The 18,679-nt window shown below is 40.9% G+C and overlaps 1 protein-coding gene across 2 annotated transcripts; it reads right to left on the bottom strand.

The window, feature by feature from the left end:
- Window positions 1–836: 836 nt before the first annotated feature.
- On the bottom strand, window positions 837–17,340 carry fam193b (family with sequence similarity 193 member B). 2 transcript variants are annotated; one of them, XM_026947094.3, is made up of 10 exons: window positions 16,999–17,340; window positions 13,729–14,004; window positions 7,895–8,081; window positions 6,305–6,496; window positions 5,868–6,195; window positions 5,401–5,590; window positions 4,730–4,963; window positions 3,558–4,554; window positions 2,769–2,844; window positions 837–2,376 (listed from the first exon to the last, which is right to left on the bottom strand). In XM_026947094.3, exons 1-10 carry the CDS (start codon window positions 17,110–17,112, stop codon window positions 2,280–2,282), a joined length of 2,691 nt encoding a protein of 896 aa, XP_026802895.2. In that variant the 5' UTR covers window positions 17,113–17,340; the 3' UTR covers window positions 837–2,279. The 2 variants fall into 2 exon arrangements, with proteins under 2 accessions (XP_026802895.2, XP_026802893.2); XM_026947092.3 differs by having other exon boundaries at window positions 6,305–6,499; window positions 16,999–17,339.
- Between the last annotated feature and the right edge of the window lie 1,339 nt (window positions 17,341–18,679).

The following is an 18,679-nucleotide window of genomic DNA, read 5'->3' on the forward strand; positions in this document are numbered from 1 at the left end:
TTCAAAACTGTCATGTTTTAATCTTTCTGAATGAAAGATTTTCACAGTATCAAAAGTGAATAATTAAAAAAAAAACAAAAAAAACAAACCAAAAAAAAAAACAAAAACAAAAAACAAAAAAGCCAACATACACTTGGCCTTTAATGGTATAGTATAAATCTACATTCCAAACGTTTAAAATAATGTCTCCTAGTTCAATATAACCTGGATAGCGTCAGAGATGTAGAATAGGAAAACAACAGCTCAGATTTAAAAACCCATCGTGTTTTTCATCTCGACCCTTCAAAGCGAAGCGAAGAAAGAGATGGTGCGTCATCGATCTTATTCCCAGGTCCCAACAGAATCGTTTCTTTAAGATTTGTCTACTCAAGGTATGAAGGTGGCGACACACACACGTGCAGAGCGATAATCAGGCTTAACGTCATGAGTGTTGTACCATGGCGCTGAAGATCATTAACAGTAAAGTAAAAAGAAAAAAAAAAAAATAACAACAGGTCCTCGATACCAAACGTGACATAGAAAAACACTGGGACAGGAAGTTCTTGTTTTTTTTGTTTTTTTGTCTTTTTTTCCATCTGAACTCGGTCTAAGCCAAACTACAACAAGCAGCGACTACAGAGAGAGGGAGGCTGAACGAGCGGCACGCGGCCGAACAGCTGAATAACTACAGAGGAGGATTCTCAGGAGCACAAAGACAAGACTGAAATCGGAGAACTCTTCTAACGGTCAGTGCTCATCTGGAACCCAACTGTCAGTTTGGAGCGGCATGCAAGGGAAGTCTTGTCCATCTTTTCCCTTTTCTTTGAGGATTTCACGTGATGAAAGTGTTAGACACAGGTATTAGATACACCATCGCTGTATATATTAGTGTTTTTTTTTGTTGTTTTTTTTTTCTTTTAAATTTGTCCAACTTCAGAAATTGTATTCATAATAAGGGCAAATATGTTTCACATGGTCCCACACTGTAACCTTTGTAAGTACTTCACGTCCCCGGGCTTGTATTTATCACACGTCTCAGAGCAACTACTCACAGGCAGAAAAAAATTAAACAGCTTTTTATGACTTTTACTAGCGCATGATCATCCTTTTTTTTTTTTTTTTTTTTTACCCCCAGAGAGGCAAAAATCTGGTGCGAGTGCTACTTCATAATAAGCTGCACCGTTTTAATTTTCTGGCCAAAAAAAAAAACAACAGCCCCGCCTACTTGATTTCTATTGGCTCACAAGAATTTACGTAGTAGATAAAGTCGGAATGGAGGAAAGAAACCGCAAACAAGCATTTCTCATCCTGCATCCTTTCCCCTTCCTTGATTTTTATTCATGTTTGGTAGTTTTCAGGTGTATCTCCGCACGAAGGAGATCAAAAATCAAAAATGCTATGTCTACACCGTAAATATTGGCACTTCTGATATTGATCTAAAATCAGGTGGAGTCTCTGAGAAGTTGTGGTGAGGGATATGACATAGCTATTATATAGCATAAATTATAGATTTCATCATAATTTAACATGAATGACTTAAAAATAAACTATTTCATCGTAATTCAGCGTGACACATTTCATCGTAATTTACGGAACGTGACCGACTTAAAAATAAACTACTGCGAGTAGTGAACAGGATAAAACAACGTATGCTGGGAAATAAATATAACGTACGTATTACGTGATGCTCCTAGTGAGACGTTTGATACAGACAAGTCCAGAACATTTCCCTCCACACGTGATTATTAGTAACGACACTGCGATTAGTAAAGCACGTGGTCGTTCTAGTTCTGTCCTCACTATAAAAACCCAATGTCATTTCTGTAATGTTGTCAGTATCTGCAGTATTTGTCAATGAGCACATGTCAGAATAAAAAGTACCTTTTGGAAAAAAAAAAAAAAAAGAAATAAATAAATAGACATTGTGGGTTGACGGGCCGAGGTGTGCCATGGTTTGGGGTTTAAAACCTTTTTTTTTATTGTAAAATCATTATTTACACACTACAAAATGAAGCAATGAGGTTTCCTGCGAGTGATCCCGCTCTACTAAGAGATACAGTAAAAACTCTGGACGATTACAGACTGTGTGACGAGGTCCCGTGGCGTACTGAGAGAGGGGCAGAGACAGGCGGCGACCTCCATCCAATCAAATCAGGAGTACAGTGGCTACAGACTAGAGTGACCAATCAGGTGGCCAAGAGAGTCGAGTCCTATTGGGAAGTTGGGGGTTCTCCGGTTACCATCATCCAGGCGTGTGTGTGTGTATGTGTGTTTGTGTATGTGTGCGAGTGCGTGCTGTGTTACTGCGCTGCGTTCGACGGCATCTTTTTCAGGCTGAAGTTGGACCAGTTCACGGCCACCTTCTGTCGCGTCTGTTTTGCTGAATCGAGACAAAACCTGGAGGGAGACACGATGACACAAAGATGAGCACAAGTACGTCAGCAGGTCAGTGTCAGGAGCGCGCAAATCAGTATTCCTGGCCAAGCAGATTTCGTGTTCCACCGCTCGCTGCACTACACACATTGGTACGGGATCTGAACTGTTTTTACTAGGCGGATTAATGAACATGCACGGATGACAGATGATCAGTTCAGAATCAGGAACACACAGCTAAGGCACTAAGCCAGCTAGCTCGCCATTCCTTATCACATTACGTCAGCTAGCACTTTTTCGTCGAGCCTGTTAGGTTTCTGGGCAACACGCTAGAGCTTTTCCCTGCTATTTCCGTGAATTTGTGATTTGTTCACTCCTGAATGCAAAAAAACGTTTATTTGTAGATGAAGTTTCACCTCTTGAAGTATTCGACCTCGCGATCAATCTCGTCCATCTCCGTCGGATCCAGATCTTTCGGGAGGAACACGTCGTCTATTGAGGCACAAAGAAAGAAAAAAAAAAAAAAAGAAGAAGAAGAATTATTGTTTAGATACTGCCAAAAGCAGACAGAACACTACTGAGTTTCTCAGCTAGGGAGCAAACCAAGGGTTCTCAAAGGACACCAGATTTAACCGATCGATAAATCAGTAAACAAGAAACAAAGAGTGCTACAGCAAGAAAATCTCAATAAATAAATAAAGAAATAAATAATCAGAAGGCTCTCATTTGTTGCGAATACGCAACCCTGTGGTTATTGCTGTTCCGAAATGTTACACAGGACTGAGCCAAAAAATCTTTATATCTTCTGCTCCATCAATCTGAAACAGCATGCAGACGAGGCAAAAACTTCAGGATCTTGTTTCTCACAGCGCTTTTCCCACCAAACAGTGGGAAAAAAACCAGCAGAAAACCAGCACCCCTCTGACATCAGCCCTACAAAAGGACACTTGAGGACACCATCTATCCAGTTAGAGTGACGAGTTAAATATCTATCCATCTTTTTCTCTAAAACTGGAACGAGGAATTTGCTGGACTGAAAGCAAAGCAATGAAATTCTGGAGGAAACTACAGTTTAGTAGGCTCTGGATGTAAAAGCTATTAGAGAATTTAAGGCTATAAAGGTCAGAATGAAATCATTATTAACACTGTGGCTTAATCAAAAGGCAGAGACAGAAACCATAACCGTAAAAGAAAAGTTAGATTACCAATAGCACTGCTGGACTTTTCCGTCTTGCTCTTGTTCTTCTTATTCTTTCCTTTGGACTGTTGTTGCTGCTGCGAGTTCTGAGAGTTGACTACGTTGTTTGAGTTGCTTTTCCCGTCTGCTTCGTGCTCCGATTTGTTGCTTCGCGTTTCGTTGTCATTCTTCCCCCTCTGCGTGCTGGAACCCGAGTGATGGTTCCCGTTCGAGGCTGCGTTGCCGTTGTGCTTGGAGGCTTGCTTGCTTTCCTCTACCTTTTTGCTCCCTGTTTTCTGACTCTCCCCGTGCTGCGGGGCTCCTCTGCACCCTCCCCTGGCTCCTTTCTCAGTCTCGTTGCTTTTCTCCTGATTTCCAGATGTCGCTTTAGCTGGTTTGAAGTTAGCCTGCTGCTCCTGGGACGCCTGCTCCTGCTGTTGCCGCTGGTTTTTCTTGCCCTTCTTTGTTTTGACGGCGTTGCCCGTGGTGTTCTTGGTCTCGTCTTTGGATTTGGGTGCGTCGTTAGGAGCAGGAGCGGTGTTAACGGTGGTATTATTGTTGTTGGTGGGGGTGGGGGTGGGGGCGGCGGTGGGAGGGGGGCTGCTGTTGTTATTCTCGCTAGTAAGGCCTTGGAGAATCTTCACGCTCTTTTTAAAGTTTTTAAACGAGAGCGGCGCGAGGTCCAGGTCGATCTGCTGCGGCTCAGTCGCTGAACCGTTGAGGTGAGGCAGCAGGCGCTGGCCCTCTAGCGAGGCGGCTTTTTTGGGGAAGTCGCTGACGTCGAGGTTGAGGTCGTACATGCTGAACGAGGCGCGAATGGAGTCCTTGATGGTGTTCTTGATCTCCTCGAGGCGAGACGTTAGGAAGCTGTTGACGCGCTCCAGCTCCAGCTGAGGCCACTCGAGTAGCCTGCCAGCCTCACCGTCTGGAGCACGCTCCTCCTCCTCCACTTCCTCCATCGCCTCTGGCTGAGGAGAAGAGGACGAACGCTGCTCGCTGCCTGCTTGTTGCGCACGCTCCTTCTCCTGGACAGAACGTAGGCATGTAAAAGGAAAGATTAATACTCTATACTAAAATTGGCATTATATAAAAACTTGATGTGTGTATTCAAGTTTAACGCGTGTCTTCTGTATTGTTCCCGTTGTTTGTCAGTATATTCTGTGCCTCACTGATGATTCAAATGTCTTCAAGAAGCCGTACCTTCTTCTTCTGTTTGTGCCGAGCACGTTTGGCGGCCTTGGCGCTGTTGACCCTTTTAGGTTCTGTGGAGTTGATGAAGTGGAGAAGCTCATCGACGTCCCGGTGATCTATGGCGCTCGTTACAGCCGGGTCCAGGTCCTGCCTCTGAGGCAGCTCCTCTTTACGACGAGTCAGCCTCGAGCGGAGCTTCTCTCGGATCTCCGCGTAGTTCCGGCTCGTGGGAGCTGCAGGGGGCTGCAGGACGAAATGTCAGTGATTTTTTTTTTAATTTTAACGGGTAATAAGTTCTGCTTCTAGTTATGATGTACTGTATTGGAGAAGGGAAAAAAACAGCGCTAGTTTATATCTTCTAGTTTAGATCTTCTGCATTCATTAAAAAGTCCTGCTTAGGAAGTTTGAGACATATCTTGCTGATCTCCTGAGGCGGTATAATCCACCCCGAGCACTTCTGTTAATTCAGATAATCACTTCAATCTCAGGAACTCTGAAATAGTGCTCCAGAGAACATCTAAATAACAGAGGGCCTAAAACAGCTCCCCTATCATAATTCCAAGTGTAACTTGGACGGAGTATTACATCACTACCAGCCCTTGACAAATCTAACCCTGGCCTGACTCTGGCTGAATGTTGCTCATGTGCCACTAAAGTTCATCTGAGTGCAGCTCTGTTACCGCGTTATGTCCGAAGAACTCGCAGTAGCAGCAGTCGCAGTATTTGCCGTCACGCTGGTTCGTGGAAGACGAGGCACAGGAGCTGCGCTCGGAGCCGCTGTCCTCGTCCTCCACTTCGTCCCCCTCGCACGCTGCCTGCTGGCACAACGACGAACCGTTCACCAGCTTGTGCCCTTTACACGCCTGGTCCCTGTAAACACGACAAACACACACGGCCCAGCCATCGTCACTTTACACTGCCAAACACGGAAAATTCTAAATGAAATGGAAAAAAAAAAAAAAAAACATTACTTTTGGAACAATCTGTAGTCAAAATATAATATTTCATAAATGTACTGAACTGCTACAGAAAAGAAATCTTGTGAGGTCAAAGAATTACACTGAATTATTTCAATCACAAGTACTAAGAGCAAACATTTACAGCAAAATTTCCCAGATCTCTCAGTACGTCGCCACAGTGGGCGTACCTGCACGTGCTGGCTGTTAGATGAGCTGCGTTAGTGGAGGCTGCGCTGGCGCCGTTGGTGTTGTGTCCGTTACACGGGTGATTGCAGCCCATCATGGAGGAGCTCAGTTTGGCGTTTTTGCAGGTGCTGGGTTTTTCCTGCCCGCCCGAGTGCTTGGCGCTGAGGTTTGGTGCTAGCGGAGTGAACGGAGCGTGCTGATTGGATGTGGGTTTGGTGGAGGGGGGCAGCAGAGATGAATTCTGGGAAGAAGAGAGACCCGTCGGGCTGTTGGGTGGAACGGACAGGTCCGCCGACGGCTGGTGCTGCTCGTTCGGGTGAAACGCTTCACCTGAGAAAAGGAGCAGAAAGTGACGATCACTGCAGTTTATATTTATATAATTAAATTTAGTCAGTGTGTGTGTGTGTGTGTGTGTGTGTGTGTGTGTGTGCGTGCATACCTGGAGGAGTTGGTCTCCTACACATGGTTTTGAAGTGCTTGGCCGAGGTCTTGCAGAGCTCAGCGGAGGTAGAGAGTGGTGTAGCGGTGGATGTGGCACTGGGGGACGCTGGGTGACTATAGGGACACACTTTGGTCCCGGATGCCTCGTGAGACGATCTTTTATCGTGACAGGTTGGTCCTGCCGTTCCGCCTGCTACAACCACAAGCAGCCACAGGGGAAAGACAGTGAGGGATAATACCACAGATCTAGACGAAGCTCCACTATGCAGCTTTAAGACATTGAAATTCAACAACAATAGGCTTGAATAAAATATTATACACCACAAGAGAAGGCAATGGAATATAATATAAATAATTATATGGAATATAGATAAATGTGAGATTAGGTTGAAAAACCACAGGAATATTATTTTGGGGGAAAAATTAATAATAGATAATCTTCTATTAGACTGGAATGGACGAGGACAGACTGGAATAAAAATAGACCAGAAAGGGCCGGAGTAGAATAGCAGAGAGGAGGTAATAATTTATTATGTAAAGAATAACCTAATAATAACCTTGTTAGACCTGTTATGACTAAGAATAGCACAGCGCTGCTGAATGGTTGATTCTGATTGGCCAGAAGGTGTTGAACTTTCTAGAACAGCAGCTCTGAGAGAAATGCCGTCTCTAAAGCACATCATATGTCTTGAAGATTGAACTACTTCTAATGTTATACAAAGTAAACAAAAATCGAATCATTTATACTATTACTGTAATGTATTTATCACTTCTTTAGTAATAATTACTCATAGAGACTTCATGTTGTTAGGAGGGAATAACGCACTTGGGGGTGTGCTGTTTTAGGAAAATAATCAACAACGGGATGGTGTGATGTAGCAGAGTTCCTGTTAGCACACCAAAGCTCAATATTTTCCTATAACCTGTTTTCCTATGACGTGTTTTATTCCTCTTATGCCACACCAAATGTCCAAAGAGTATACATATTTATAATTATTAAAGAATGATGTCATACTTTTATCCACTTATAGTTACTTTTTATGCTGTGGAGCTTTTCGTGTTAAATTTAAAAAACTACAATATGCAAACTCCTCTGTCCTGAAGATGTCCGAAAGGTTACAGCTTTTTTTCCTCTAACTGTTACAAAGCGTTGATACTGGAGACTCCTTCCATAAATCCTCACAAAAAAACCGTAACCACATCGACAATTCCATACGTTCTGAATCCTTTTATGTTGAGTATCCGCTATACAAGTCTCTGTGCTAGCTGTTACTATAGAAACGATAATGTATTCCAACAAGCGCACTGATATATAAACCTGTGATTTGAATTACTATCAGAGCTGCTGTTATGGATAATTATTTAACTCCTTCCGACCATTCACATTCGAGAATTCAACAACGCTGTATACACTGGACTCCATAAAGCACTCCAGGAAAATAATGAACACTAGGAGTGGTGTGCTGCATAATAAACTAGACTAAACTCTGACTCTGTACAGTTAAACACAAAGCTCCAGACAGACAGACAGACACAGAGAGAGAGAGAGAGAGAGAGAGAGAGAGAGAGACCCAGAGGGAGGTCACACCTTGCTGAGAGTGAGTAGCAGTGCCGTGGTTGCAGTGAGCTCCCGTGTTCGTGTGTGTTGAGTTCCAAAGGCCCGAGAGCTTCCGGGCCGACAGGAAGGAGCTGGGATCCCAGTCCACCGAGTTTTGCTCTGGGTAACCGTTCCCACAATTCTGCGACTTACATGAGGACGAGTGGGATAGCGGTGCCTGCAAAACGCGCACACACACACACACACACATACACACACACACACACACACACATACACACACACTGAAATGTCAGTCACCTGCAGGTACAATGACTCAAATTTTCTGTACACGCAAAAGCACGGTGAGTGTGAGCAAGCCGCGCTAACGCATGAGAACGGCTTCATAAATCAAAGGCCGGCACAGTGGAACAGCGTGCACATAAAAACTGGAAATGGGAGGCGGAAGTTTAGCCTTTTCCACTGAACGGCTGTGGAGTGTAAATAATCAGTGTGCTTTCAGGAAGCCATTGTTTGGTTAAGATCACCTAGCAAGAGTCACGTCCGTTATCAAGCCCTTTTACACCACTGAACACGCTGGTAGGATTGTGGTATGGATTCTCCTCCAGTGGTGCACAAAACTCTGTATCAGAGCTGTAGCTTAACACATATACAACACACAGTAGCATTATGTTCAACATGGATAATATTCATATTCATCACAGGCACGTTGATGTACCAGTAGTATTGTATATTATGTGCTTATATCAAGCATCTCTGAAGAAGCAATTCGTACAATTCATAACCCCAAAACTAGTTTATTAAACTAGATGATTGATGATTTGCTTCTTCTTCTGTACAATGAAGCTAATGTAGCTACGAAACAAAAATACTGCGATGTTATAAAATCATGCTAAACTTTTGGAAGTCATTATCGTCAGCTTCCTGTGCTTTTAGAAGTGCGAAATGTTAAACAAAAATCTCTGAACCTGTAGTGGCCCTTCGTTAGCTGGCGCTTCGTTAGCCAAAGCTTAGAAAAATTATATATACATATCATGTGTCACTGAAATCTTCAAATATTGTGATGTTTTTTGCCACATCACTAACTTCTTCATCACACCCAAAACCCTCAAAGCCCAAACGCTGTTAAACTTTATCATTTAATATTTAAATAAGCTATTTTCAAAGACAGCATCTGCATCCTTTAAACCTTTGGAAGCGACGCCAAGAGGATAAAATGATATATTGTCCAAGATGGATGGCTACACTCCAGCGTTACACTGTTCTAGAGATTACAGTAAATCGAAACAGGTCTTACAATACATTGATTGCGGCATGCAGTGCCGAGGCATACGTATATTCAGAGATAAAACTTGGGTGAAATTTTTATTTGTTCGCTACATCAGTGTCGTAGCTTCAGCTGCAAACGTCTGGACATGAACATGTCTTGATAAGATAAAAAAAAATATCATATCACGATTCTCGAAAGCATTATTGTCATTATTAACAAACAAATTAAAAACAATATTATTTTTTCAAAACAATAATAAATATTTAGCACTTCAGGTCAGTTTGTAATTAAAAAAAAATGTACAAAATAAATTTCAAAATAGATGATATGTCAGAAAAGTATATTGTGACAGAATTTATCATGTCAGTAAATAATATTGTCATATTGCTTTGGATACTTTGGATGCTCTGATGTGTGAAAGGCATTTAAGGCGTGTTGGTACAAACCATTACAGCACAATGAAAGAATGAATGGTCACACTCACTCACACACTCACTCACTCTCACACACTCTCACACACTCTCACACACTCTCACACACACTCACACACACTCACACACACTCACACACACTCACACTCACACACACTCACACACACACACACACTCACACACACTCACACACACTCACACACTCACACACACTCACACACACTCACACACACTCACACACACTCACACACACTCACACACACTCACACACACACACACACTCACTCACACACTCACACACTCACACACACACTCACACACACACTCACACTCACACTCACACACACACACACTCACACACACACACACACACTCACACTGCATTCCACAAGCTGTAATGTTTATGGGCGTGTCCGCCGTTTGATTGACAGGTATATTTTAGCCTGAGCGAAGAAACAGATCTTTAAGCTATTTGACTGAAAAATGAGTGAGTGCTGATTATTATGATGTCACAATAATCATATCATATAATTATCACGGTTCACGATATTGCAATATGGTTTTTGAAATTCTGGCGCTCTTCTGTGTGCCACGTTCAAGCTTTCACCTTCATAATTTTCCAAAAATAAAGAAACTGTCTTCCAAAAAGATCGGAGTGTAAACACATATCAGAGTGTAAACACTACCAAAAAAAAAAAAAAAAGTGGTCATGTCTGTCCGGCTTTCCATTAGAACTGACTATAATTTTTTTTAACTAGTTTTTAAATTTCTTAACCATGATACATCTCTGGATTCCTGATAAATGATGAGTAAAGGTTAGGTCTCCATATTCAATGTATGAAATTTAGAAAACTTGTGAAAACAGCTTTCTGCTTTTATGCACCAAAGATCTGGAACACATTATCAAGAACAAATCCATCAGGCTCCATCTGTCACTGATTTAAAAAAGAAAAAGCTAAAACATATTTTTCACTCTGGGTGGGCGATATGGCAAAAACTATCATACCATAATACTAACACAAGACGTTTTTTTTTCTTCTCAATACTCACGATAGAGTAGAGCTGAATTAAAAAAGAACCTGTGTGTGTGTGTGTGTGCGCGTGTCAGAGATCCGTGCAAAGTTTACAATTTCAGATTTAGCAAAACAAACAAACAAACAAACAGAGACAGACAAATAAACCAGCTGCCTCCAAGGTCCATTCCTTTTATCATTACCCAAAAAAAAAAAAAAAGATATAATAAAAATAAAGATGTCACAATTTATCCATAGTGTATTTTTGGATAGTTTTGATATAAGATTGTCATATATATTTTTTAAAATTTATTATATAATATCTATGATTTTTTGACTTACTTTCATTGCCAATTTATTTGTATGTTACTTTTATATATTAAATTATTTTTTGCACTCTTGTACTTCTTTAAAATAAAATAATTTAAAAAATTATAAACTTTCATATTATTTTCTATCATTCGTTGTTTGTAGATTGCGGCACTGTATAATTTATTTTAGTCCCAAAATACTGATGACAAAACTGAGTGCATTTAACAAACACACGGAGCAGCATCCGTTACACCGCCGTCTCTCTGACGAGTGCAATTTCTGTCTATTTTAAGAAGCAGGATGATGATGATGATGATGATGATGATGCTGATGATGATGGAGGCACTAAACATTATAATCTGGGTGTTAAATAACAGGGCTGCTTTTCACGTTGGTCTGAACTGTCAACGCCAGCCTCCCGAGCAGTTTATAGCTGTGTTTTAGTTTCTCCCACACAGAGCAATAAATCATAAGAGGATTAAATACAGTGCTCCTGAAATACCTTGCGATTTAATACTAAATGATTTGGCTTTAGTTTAGCGTTTGTGCTTAACATCTGTATCATGCACATCATGACAAACAATTAATCACTCTTTAATTATGGTCACGGTTAAGTAGCTGAAGTTACTACACACAGATTTAGTAACACATCTCAGCATCATGTGCACACTTTCACCCTCAGTATGTATGATTTCTGCACTGTAGTGTATTGTAAAATATTAATATATTAATATACTACACTGTTATATATAATGAACGTGACGACATGACGATATAAATATTATCCATATTGTGATAAATTACGTCACAATACGCTTTTCTGAGCTATTACTGATATCAAAACTTCATTATTACATTTTTTTTAATATAATTACAAACTGGAAGCGGCCCGTGTGATATTGAAATTAAGCAGATATTTAAATATTTCTCATTTTCAGTGTTACATTTTTTTTTATATATAGCTTATATAGTTTTGTGCAAAAGTCTTAGGCACATATGTGAAGAAATGCTGCAAATATAAGAAAATTAACTGCTTCTGCATAAAAATAATACACTTTAAAGAGCAGGAAACAGTATTAAACTCCAGCTGACATCCGTTAGCTTTATAAAAAGGCATCTGTGGTCTCAGGTACGGTTTGTGAGGTTTTCTAAGGAAACTGGCTGCGAAGTTTTGCCGAGCATCACAGAGAATCTTTGACTGTCACGCTTGCTTCTGTTTTGCAAGTGAAACGTGACAGACTTCACGATGTCTGAAAAGTGGCTGATTATTTAATACGGTTTATATTTTCTTTACTGACATAAAAAAAAAAATCAGTAACATTTCATTTTTTGTTGATAAAGTAATGCTTGGGTATCATTTTATTATTTTTCCGATATCAGTGCGTCCTGAAGTGTTTTATTCCTCTTATACCACAGCAAGTTGCTAGCGATTACAATTCTTTATTTATTAAACAATAAGACAAAAATAACGCAGTTTGTGACGTTAACGAGAAACCGCAAAGTGTCAGAAAACTGACAGTAACATCTTTACCACTGACACTGGAGACTCCTTCCATAAATGATAAAGAAAACTTCATCTTATCAATAATTACACGTTTTTTAATATGATTACGTGAAGCCTCCGCTATACTGTAGCTGTTGCTATAGAAACGATAACATGTTAGAACGAGCACGTTAATATAAACCTGTGATTCGCAGCCTGAACTGTTGTCAGAGCTGTTGTTACAGAAAATGAATCGAAACCTTCCGACCAATCAGAATCGAGAATTCAACAGCGCTGCGGAATAAAGTGCAATAAATGTAATAATAATAATAATAAGCTTCAAACTAATCTTGATATTTAGTTTAGTTATTACAGAGCAGCACTAGCTAACATGCGATGTTTGTTTTGAGCACAAGTCTATCCGTCGTCCGTGTCACGTGACGCGACCAGCGCAACTGGTTTTTCCCCACAGCGCAGGAGCGTGGCAGAAAGCGACACTCTGTCATCTTATAATGAAACGTGTGTCACTTCGGGGAAATCACATCACATCACATCGCACTGAGGAAAAGCGCTCCAGTGCTCTAAACAATAACAAAGCATCAATCATCAATCATATCACAGTCTTCGTTACGCACGTGAAAAACCCGCTTGAACATTTCCTACAGTTTGTACTCGAAGCTCCTGCACATGAACTATCACGGATTCTGTAGCATTTCCTCTGCTGTGGCTTTATGTATATTATTTAACCACTTTTTCACACTCTCTGGTCTGATTAGCAAACTGATGACATGGTTTAATTAAAAAAAAAAATGCTGCTATAAAAACAATGTTTAAAGTCGATTGGAATTATTTATTAATTATTATTTATTAAGCATTTATTCACTGTTTTAAGTTCAATTCAGAGGTCTCATCTGTTCAGAGCTCATGGCACTAGTCAAAAGTGATAACATGAAGCGTTAAATGAAACATAACCGCTACTAACTGATGTCTCATTTGTAGCTATCGTTAATAGTTAAGCATTGAAATGTAACTTCGGACATGTTTGTTGCTTATCAGGACCATCGTAAACAAGGACGTCGCTAATGCGGCTCAAAGTTTTATTTGAATACGCATGCGCTAAGTGATCTATCCAACACACCCGGATCCAAACCTGTCCAAATATGATGATACCAGAACAGACACCAATTTGCTCATCAACAGTCAAATTTCCTCTAGTGGAATCATGGGTAATGTTTCCAGAATCAGTGCTTTAGTGAATAAACAGACAAGGACGTGTCGCTTAGTACCAGAAATATAAAACTGTAAAATTAGATGACTTCCTTAATAAACGTGCTTAATAAACAGAACCCTACTCACCGGCACGCTCTGCTCCTGCACCGCCCTCCGCTCCTCCTCCTCCACGCTCTTGCGGCAGCTCTGGCAGATCCATAGCGGCACCTCGCCCAGCAGCGACTGCGACAGCGAAGGCACGGCGTCTGCCAGCTTGCGCCCCGGCGCCTCCCTCAGCAGGGCCTGTGAGAGCGCCGGGACGGCGTCGGCCAGCTTGGAGCCGTGGCCCGGGAGCCCGTTGGCCAGGCCCGAGCCCCAGTCCTTAAACTCCCGATGGCACAGCAAGCAGCACGTGTGCACCGACTGTGGGGCAGGAAGGAGTTCGGTCAGGACCTGAGCTCAGACGTATACACTTTTCACTGTACTCTCTAGTCTGTCTGATAACACGTGAAAATTACAAACAAGAGATTTTATATTTCATGGAAAATCACAAGCAGCACCAATTCCCCATTAATCTGCTAATAAATTATTATATTATTGTAATCTGCTAATAAAAGATTGAGCTCAATAAACTAAAAATAAACCGACTGAAATGAGTATCTAATCCAACAAGATGGATAAACTGTTTAATCCATTAAGTAGGCAATAAATCATCTGGGGAGCATGCTGTTATAGGAAATTAATCAATGACAGAGTTACCGTGACCACCCCGAAGTGGTTTATTTTCCTATAAAAGCACCCCCAAGTATTTTACTTTCCTTACACTGCAGCAAAGTCCTAACATCTTTATTTATTTTATTTTATCCATTTATCATTACATGTTGTGGAATGTCTGTGATTGTTAGAGCAGCTATAAACAGATGTTCCCTCACCAGCCTCGCCGTTTATTTTCCCCCAGAAGTTAATAAGTCAAGACAGGGGAAAAAAAAAAGAAAAAAAAAAGCTTGTAATGTTACAAAAGTCCGTCATTAAGACTTTCTCAAGTCTGAAACTGTAAAAAAAAATTAGAGCTTTTACCTCTTGATGTTACAAAGCGCTGACGCTGGAGACTCCTTCCAAAAATGTTAAATAAATAAAATAGCTCCACGATTTTAGAAGCGCATCTGCAAAGAATCCGCTGGGTTTTTTTTACTTACTAAAAAGTGACATGTAGAAATAATCCTGCAGTTTGTACACCTTATATGAAATTAAGAAAAATAACAATAATAAAAAAAATCTCCCTTATTCTTCAGGAGCAGAGATTTCTTTAGTGAGGAGACACTCCAGGAGGCGCTTGTGTATACTGTCTCCTGCTCTCGGATGAGTAATGAGTTTAAAACAATAATTGAACGATAAAACGCTGATTTAGCTGAGCGTCTGTGTTCTTAACGTGTATAAACTACATACATGTTGCGTGCTAATGATCAACATCAGCATGTGCTGACACAATCCTTACAACAACATAATAATAAAGGTCAAAGCAATCGTCCATGATGTGTCTTTACACAAGCGTTGTAATACACATGGCTCTTTTCGTGTAGACACGCCCACCTCTTTATATCCGTGCAGATCACTCAGTAGTGCTCGTATTTTTCTCTCTCTACGATGTTAGAAACATTTAAACATCTTTACATGTATTTCTATGTGTAAATCTCCTGATTTCTGCTCATGTTCAGACAGATTGTCAATCAAAAAAAAAAAAAAGAAGACACGCCCCTAGTTCGCAGTGATGTCACGCATCACTTCCTAGTCCAGCCCTGTACAACAGGCCACAACTCTTCATAGAAAGGATGATAAAGTAAGTGCTTCCCTTTAACGCAGGCTGCTTTTGTTTGTCTCCTACTGAAAGTAACCACCTGCTCACAGTGGTGCAGGAGGAGATTCAGCTCTACCTAAAGAGAGTGATGCAGCGGCGCTTTAATGCTTTAGTCCTTTAGTGTGTCCAGCTCTGTCGCCTGCTCGTCTGTACACTCTGTACATCACAAACTGATCAGCTTCAACTTTCACGCTGATAACGTCATCAATGCCATCGCACACTCGTCACCTCTTAAACCGTGAACTTGCAGATTCGAATCCGTGCTGCAGCTCAGTGTCGTACAGCTTGCACTGCATTCTGGGATTCGTAATCCAGCGTTTGGACGTCTACAAAAGGTCTAGAGCAAAAACAAACTGGTACTCGTTTGTTTTTAGGTGAGAACAAAACCTGAGCGTTATTTCTTACGATTGAGATCTCGGTTCTCGTTTTAAACGCCGGTCTAACAGCACTAGCAATTACAGTGTCACCCTGTGACGTCAGAGCAGCACAAACCCTAACTTCTGACAGGAATAATGAACACACAGGACCAGCCATCAAGCCAGCACCAGGACCACTGAAAGCAGCACAGATAGCTGAGTGTGAAGGTGTTTAATGTGTTTCGGAGTGGACTTTCCCTTTAACCGTGGGATGAATGTGAGTGTGTCCATGTGAACGCAGTGACTTCTCTGTGCTGCCCTTGCTCATTTGTGTGCTAGAGCGAAACTGAAAGTACAGCAAGGATGCACAATAAACACCTTTATCCACCCCGAAAATAAACTTAGCCGCTAAAGTTCTGCAGCAACAAATTCAAAAAGTCATTCAGCCCAGAAACAAACGGGCTAGACTTCAGCGATGAGGGCATTAGCTTCGGATAGTGGTTATTTCCCCCCTCCACCCGTATTCCAACATTTTTCCGACTGCTCCGCTCTGATTGGCTAGCTCGTGCATCCTGATTGGCTGGTTAAGATCAATCCGTCAATCTGACATTCGCATGATCCAATCAACAAGCTGGCTTGGAGTACGTCACAAACGAGCGCGGAAGGCGGGATTTGCACGAATGCGGGTGTGGAGTAAAGAAAATAACGCTTCGACTTTTTCTACAGCTTGCACGAAAGGCCGTCCTGAATAAACGACTCGTCTAGATAGCTCGAGAAAGGGAAATTGTTAAAATGTTAAATCTGAGATGTTGGATTTGGATAAACAAACAGATTTAGTTATTGCAGGTTGGTAGCAGGCAAGGTGCTCCGCCCGAATATAATGTTGCTCGCTATAGTGCAAACTATCAGGCATTTTTATGGCTTAAAAAACTCCAGAGCTACAAAAGGTTCAACTGTGTACAAGAGGAAGCTGTATAATCTGTAGGAAAATGTCTATAAATAAAAGATCTAGAAGGTAAGCAAGCGATGGAGCGAAGCTACAGCCGCATCCTAAACAGCTCCGGATCCCCTACATGCGCGCACTAGGACAGGATGCGCGAGACTGGATTCTACGCCCTACATAGTGAACTATAAGTCCAGCAGGAAGGCGTTTGGAATTCAGCCTATGTTTGAGTTAGCCTGATTAGCCGGTTGAGCTAACGCTACCTGAGTGCTCCTGGCTGCAGCTGCTGCTCCTGCATCTCCTCCTCCGCCGGGGCTCTTCGACAAACTCTGCTCTTTATTCCCAACTCCGGCCTGTTTGCTCTTCTTCCTCGCCATGTTGATAAATTCCCCCTCGGCACGGACTTGCGCTGATTTACGAGCTCGACGGAAAAGCGGTTTCGGATTTGTTTGTTTATTTTTTTAAAACTGTTTCTCTTTTCCAAGCGCTGCAAATGTTCTCGCTTATCTTCTTCTCAAGGCAAAAGACAACAGTCAATATGGCGGACTGGGCTGGCATGATGGCACGTTTGCGCAGGGTCAAAGGTCATACGCACACTGAGGGCGAAATGGCTTCAGCAGGCTTTAAAACATGCAGCCGCGCGCCGCCATATTGACTGTGGGCAAAGTGTACAGGTAACACGGGATGAGAACGAGCACTTCATAAACATGCTTTTTAAATTTGTACTCTTATTTATATTCGGATTTGATTTGATGTTTGGGGAAACGTTACATTTAATCCACTCGATCAGACCTGACTGTCCTAATTTTATTTCTTCTATTTAAAAGAATTTTGGACACAAAATTAAAAGAATGTTGCATGTAATTCCAACATACATAAATTACCCATAAACATGCATAGTGTATTTCAGAGACCTTTGATTTTCAGTGACAAATACTAAAAAAACCATTATATCACAGTGAGGTTTGATGCTCGAACCTGATTGGTCAGGAGGTGTGCGTTATTTTCATATAACAGCCCGGCTCAGAAAGTAGTTCCGGCTATAACATGAACAATAGATTAATATTAATGCCCTTGTTCTAATACATTATTGTTTATATTGTAACAGCTTATATTTGTACGGTGGACGCTTGTACGGTGTGTACTTGTACAGTGGACGCTCCAAGTAATCTAAGACCAACAATAAACAGATTTTTAAAAAAAATGTGTTGTATATCAAAGTAAAACATATAATCCCTGATGTGGTGATGTTTTTTTGTAAGGAGACATTTATTTAACATTTATGGAAGGAGTCTCGGTTGTAAGAGCTTTTTAACAGTCACAGTGTCTTCAGGACACTTTCTTGTTTCTCGGAAAATGACAAGCTGAATTTTTTGAGTGAGTGAGAGAGAGAGAAAAAGAGTGAGGCTGTTTTGATAGAGGTCTATGCATAGTTCAGTGCAAAAGTTTGTTTACCCTTAGTACAAAAGCGAAATTTAGTGCAACATTTAGCGTATTAGGTTTCAGTTATCATCACAATAAAAAAGTTTTAAAAAATGTATGTGAAAATACTATTTTAAAAAAAATCTATTTCTGGATGTGATATAAATATTGTGTATTAACTTTAACCTCCAACCACATTTTTATCCTCTAAACAACAATAGTTGAAATATTTCACTCAGAAGACATTGAGAATGAAGATGTCTTCACTTAACAGGTTATGCTTAATTATATTATATTTTTATATAAAAAACATCAACTTCAATGTATGAAAAATCCCCAAGTGTTATTTGGATGGTTAATGGTTTTATCTGGAAGTTTTTTTTTAATGAAAGGGAAATCCTCATAGAGTTCTCCAGTGAGTCAAATAAAGAACTCTTAGGGCTGAAACCCGATTCTCCAATATTGCATTTTGGAGATAATAGATAAATAGAACTAGCACTAATATTGCTTTCTATTTAAACA

Source organism: Pangasianodon hypophthalmus, chromosome 13 (genome assembly GCF_027358585.1).
Source record: "Pangasianodon hypophthalmus isolate fPanHyp1 chromosome 13, fPanHyp1.pri, whole genome shotgun sequence".
NCBI lineage: Eukaryota > Metazoa > Chordata > Actinopteri > Siluriformes > Pangasiidae > Pangasianodon > Pangasianodon hypophthalmus.

Excerpts from the sequence above, each read along its gene's own strand:
- fam193b (XM_026947092.3), bottom strand. The coding sequence starts at position 17,112 with ATGGCGAGGAAGAAGAGCAAACAGGCCGGAGTTGGGAATAAAGAGCAG. Across the intron at positions 4,964-5,400 it reads AGTTCTTCGGACATAACGCG|CCCCCTGCAGCTCCCACGAG; the intron begins GTAACAGAGCTG and ends TTCGTCCTGCAG. Across the intron at positions 4,555-4,729 it reads GGCACAAACAGAAGAAGAAG|GAGAAGGAGCGTGCGCAACA; the intron begins GTACGGCTTCTT and ends CGTTCTGTCCAG.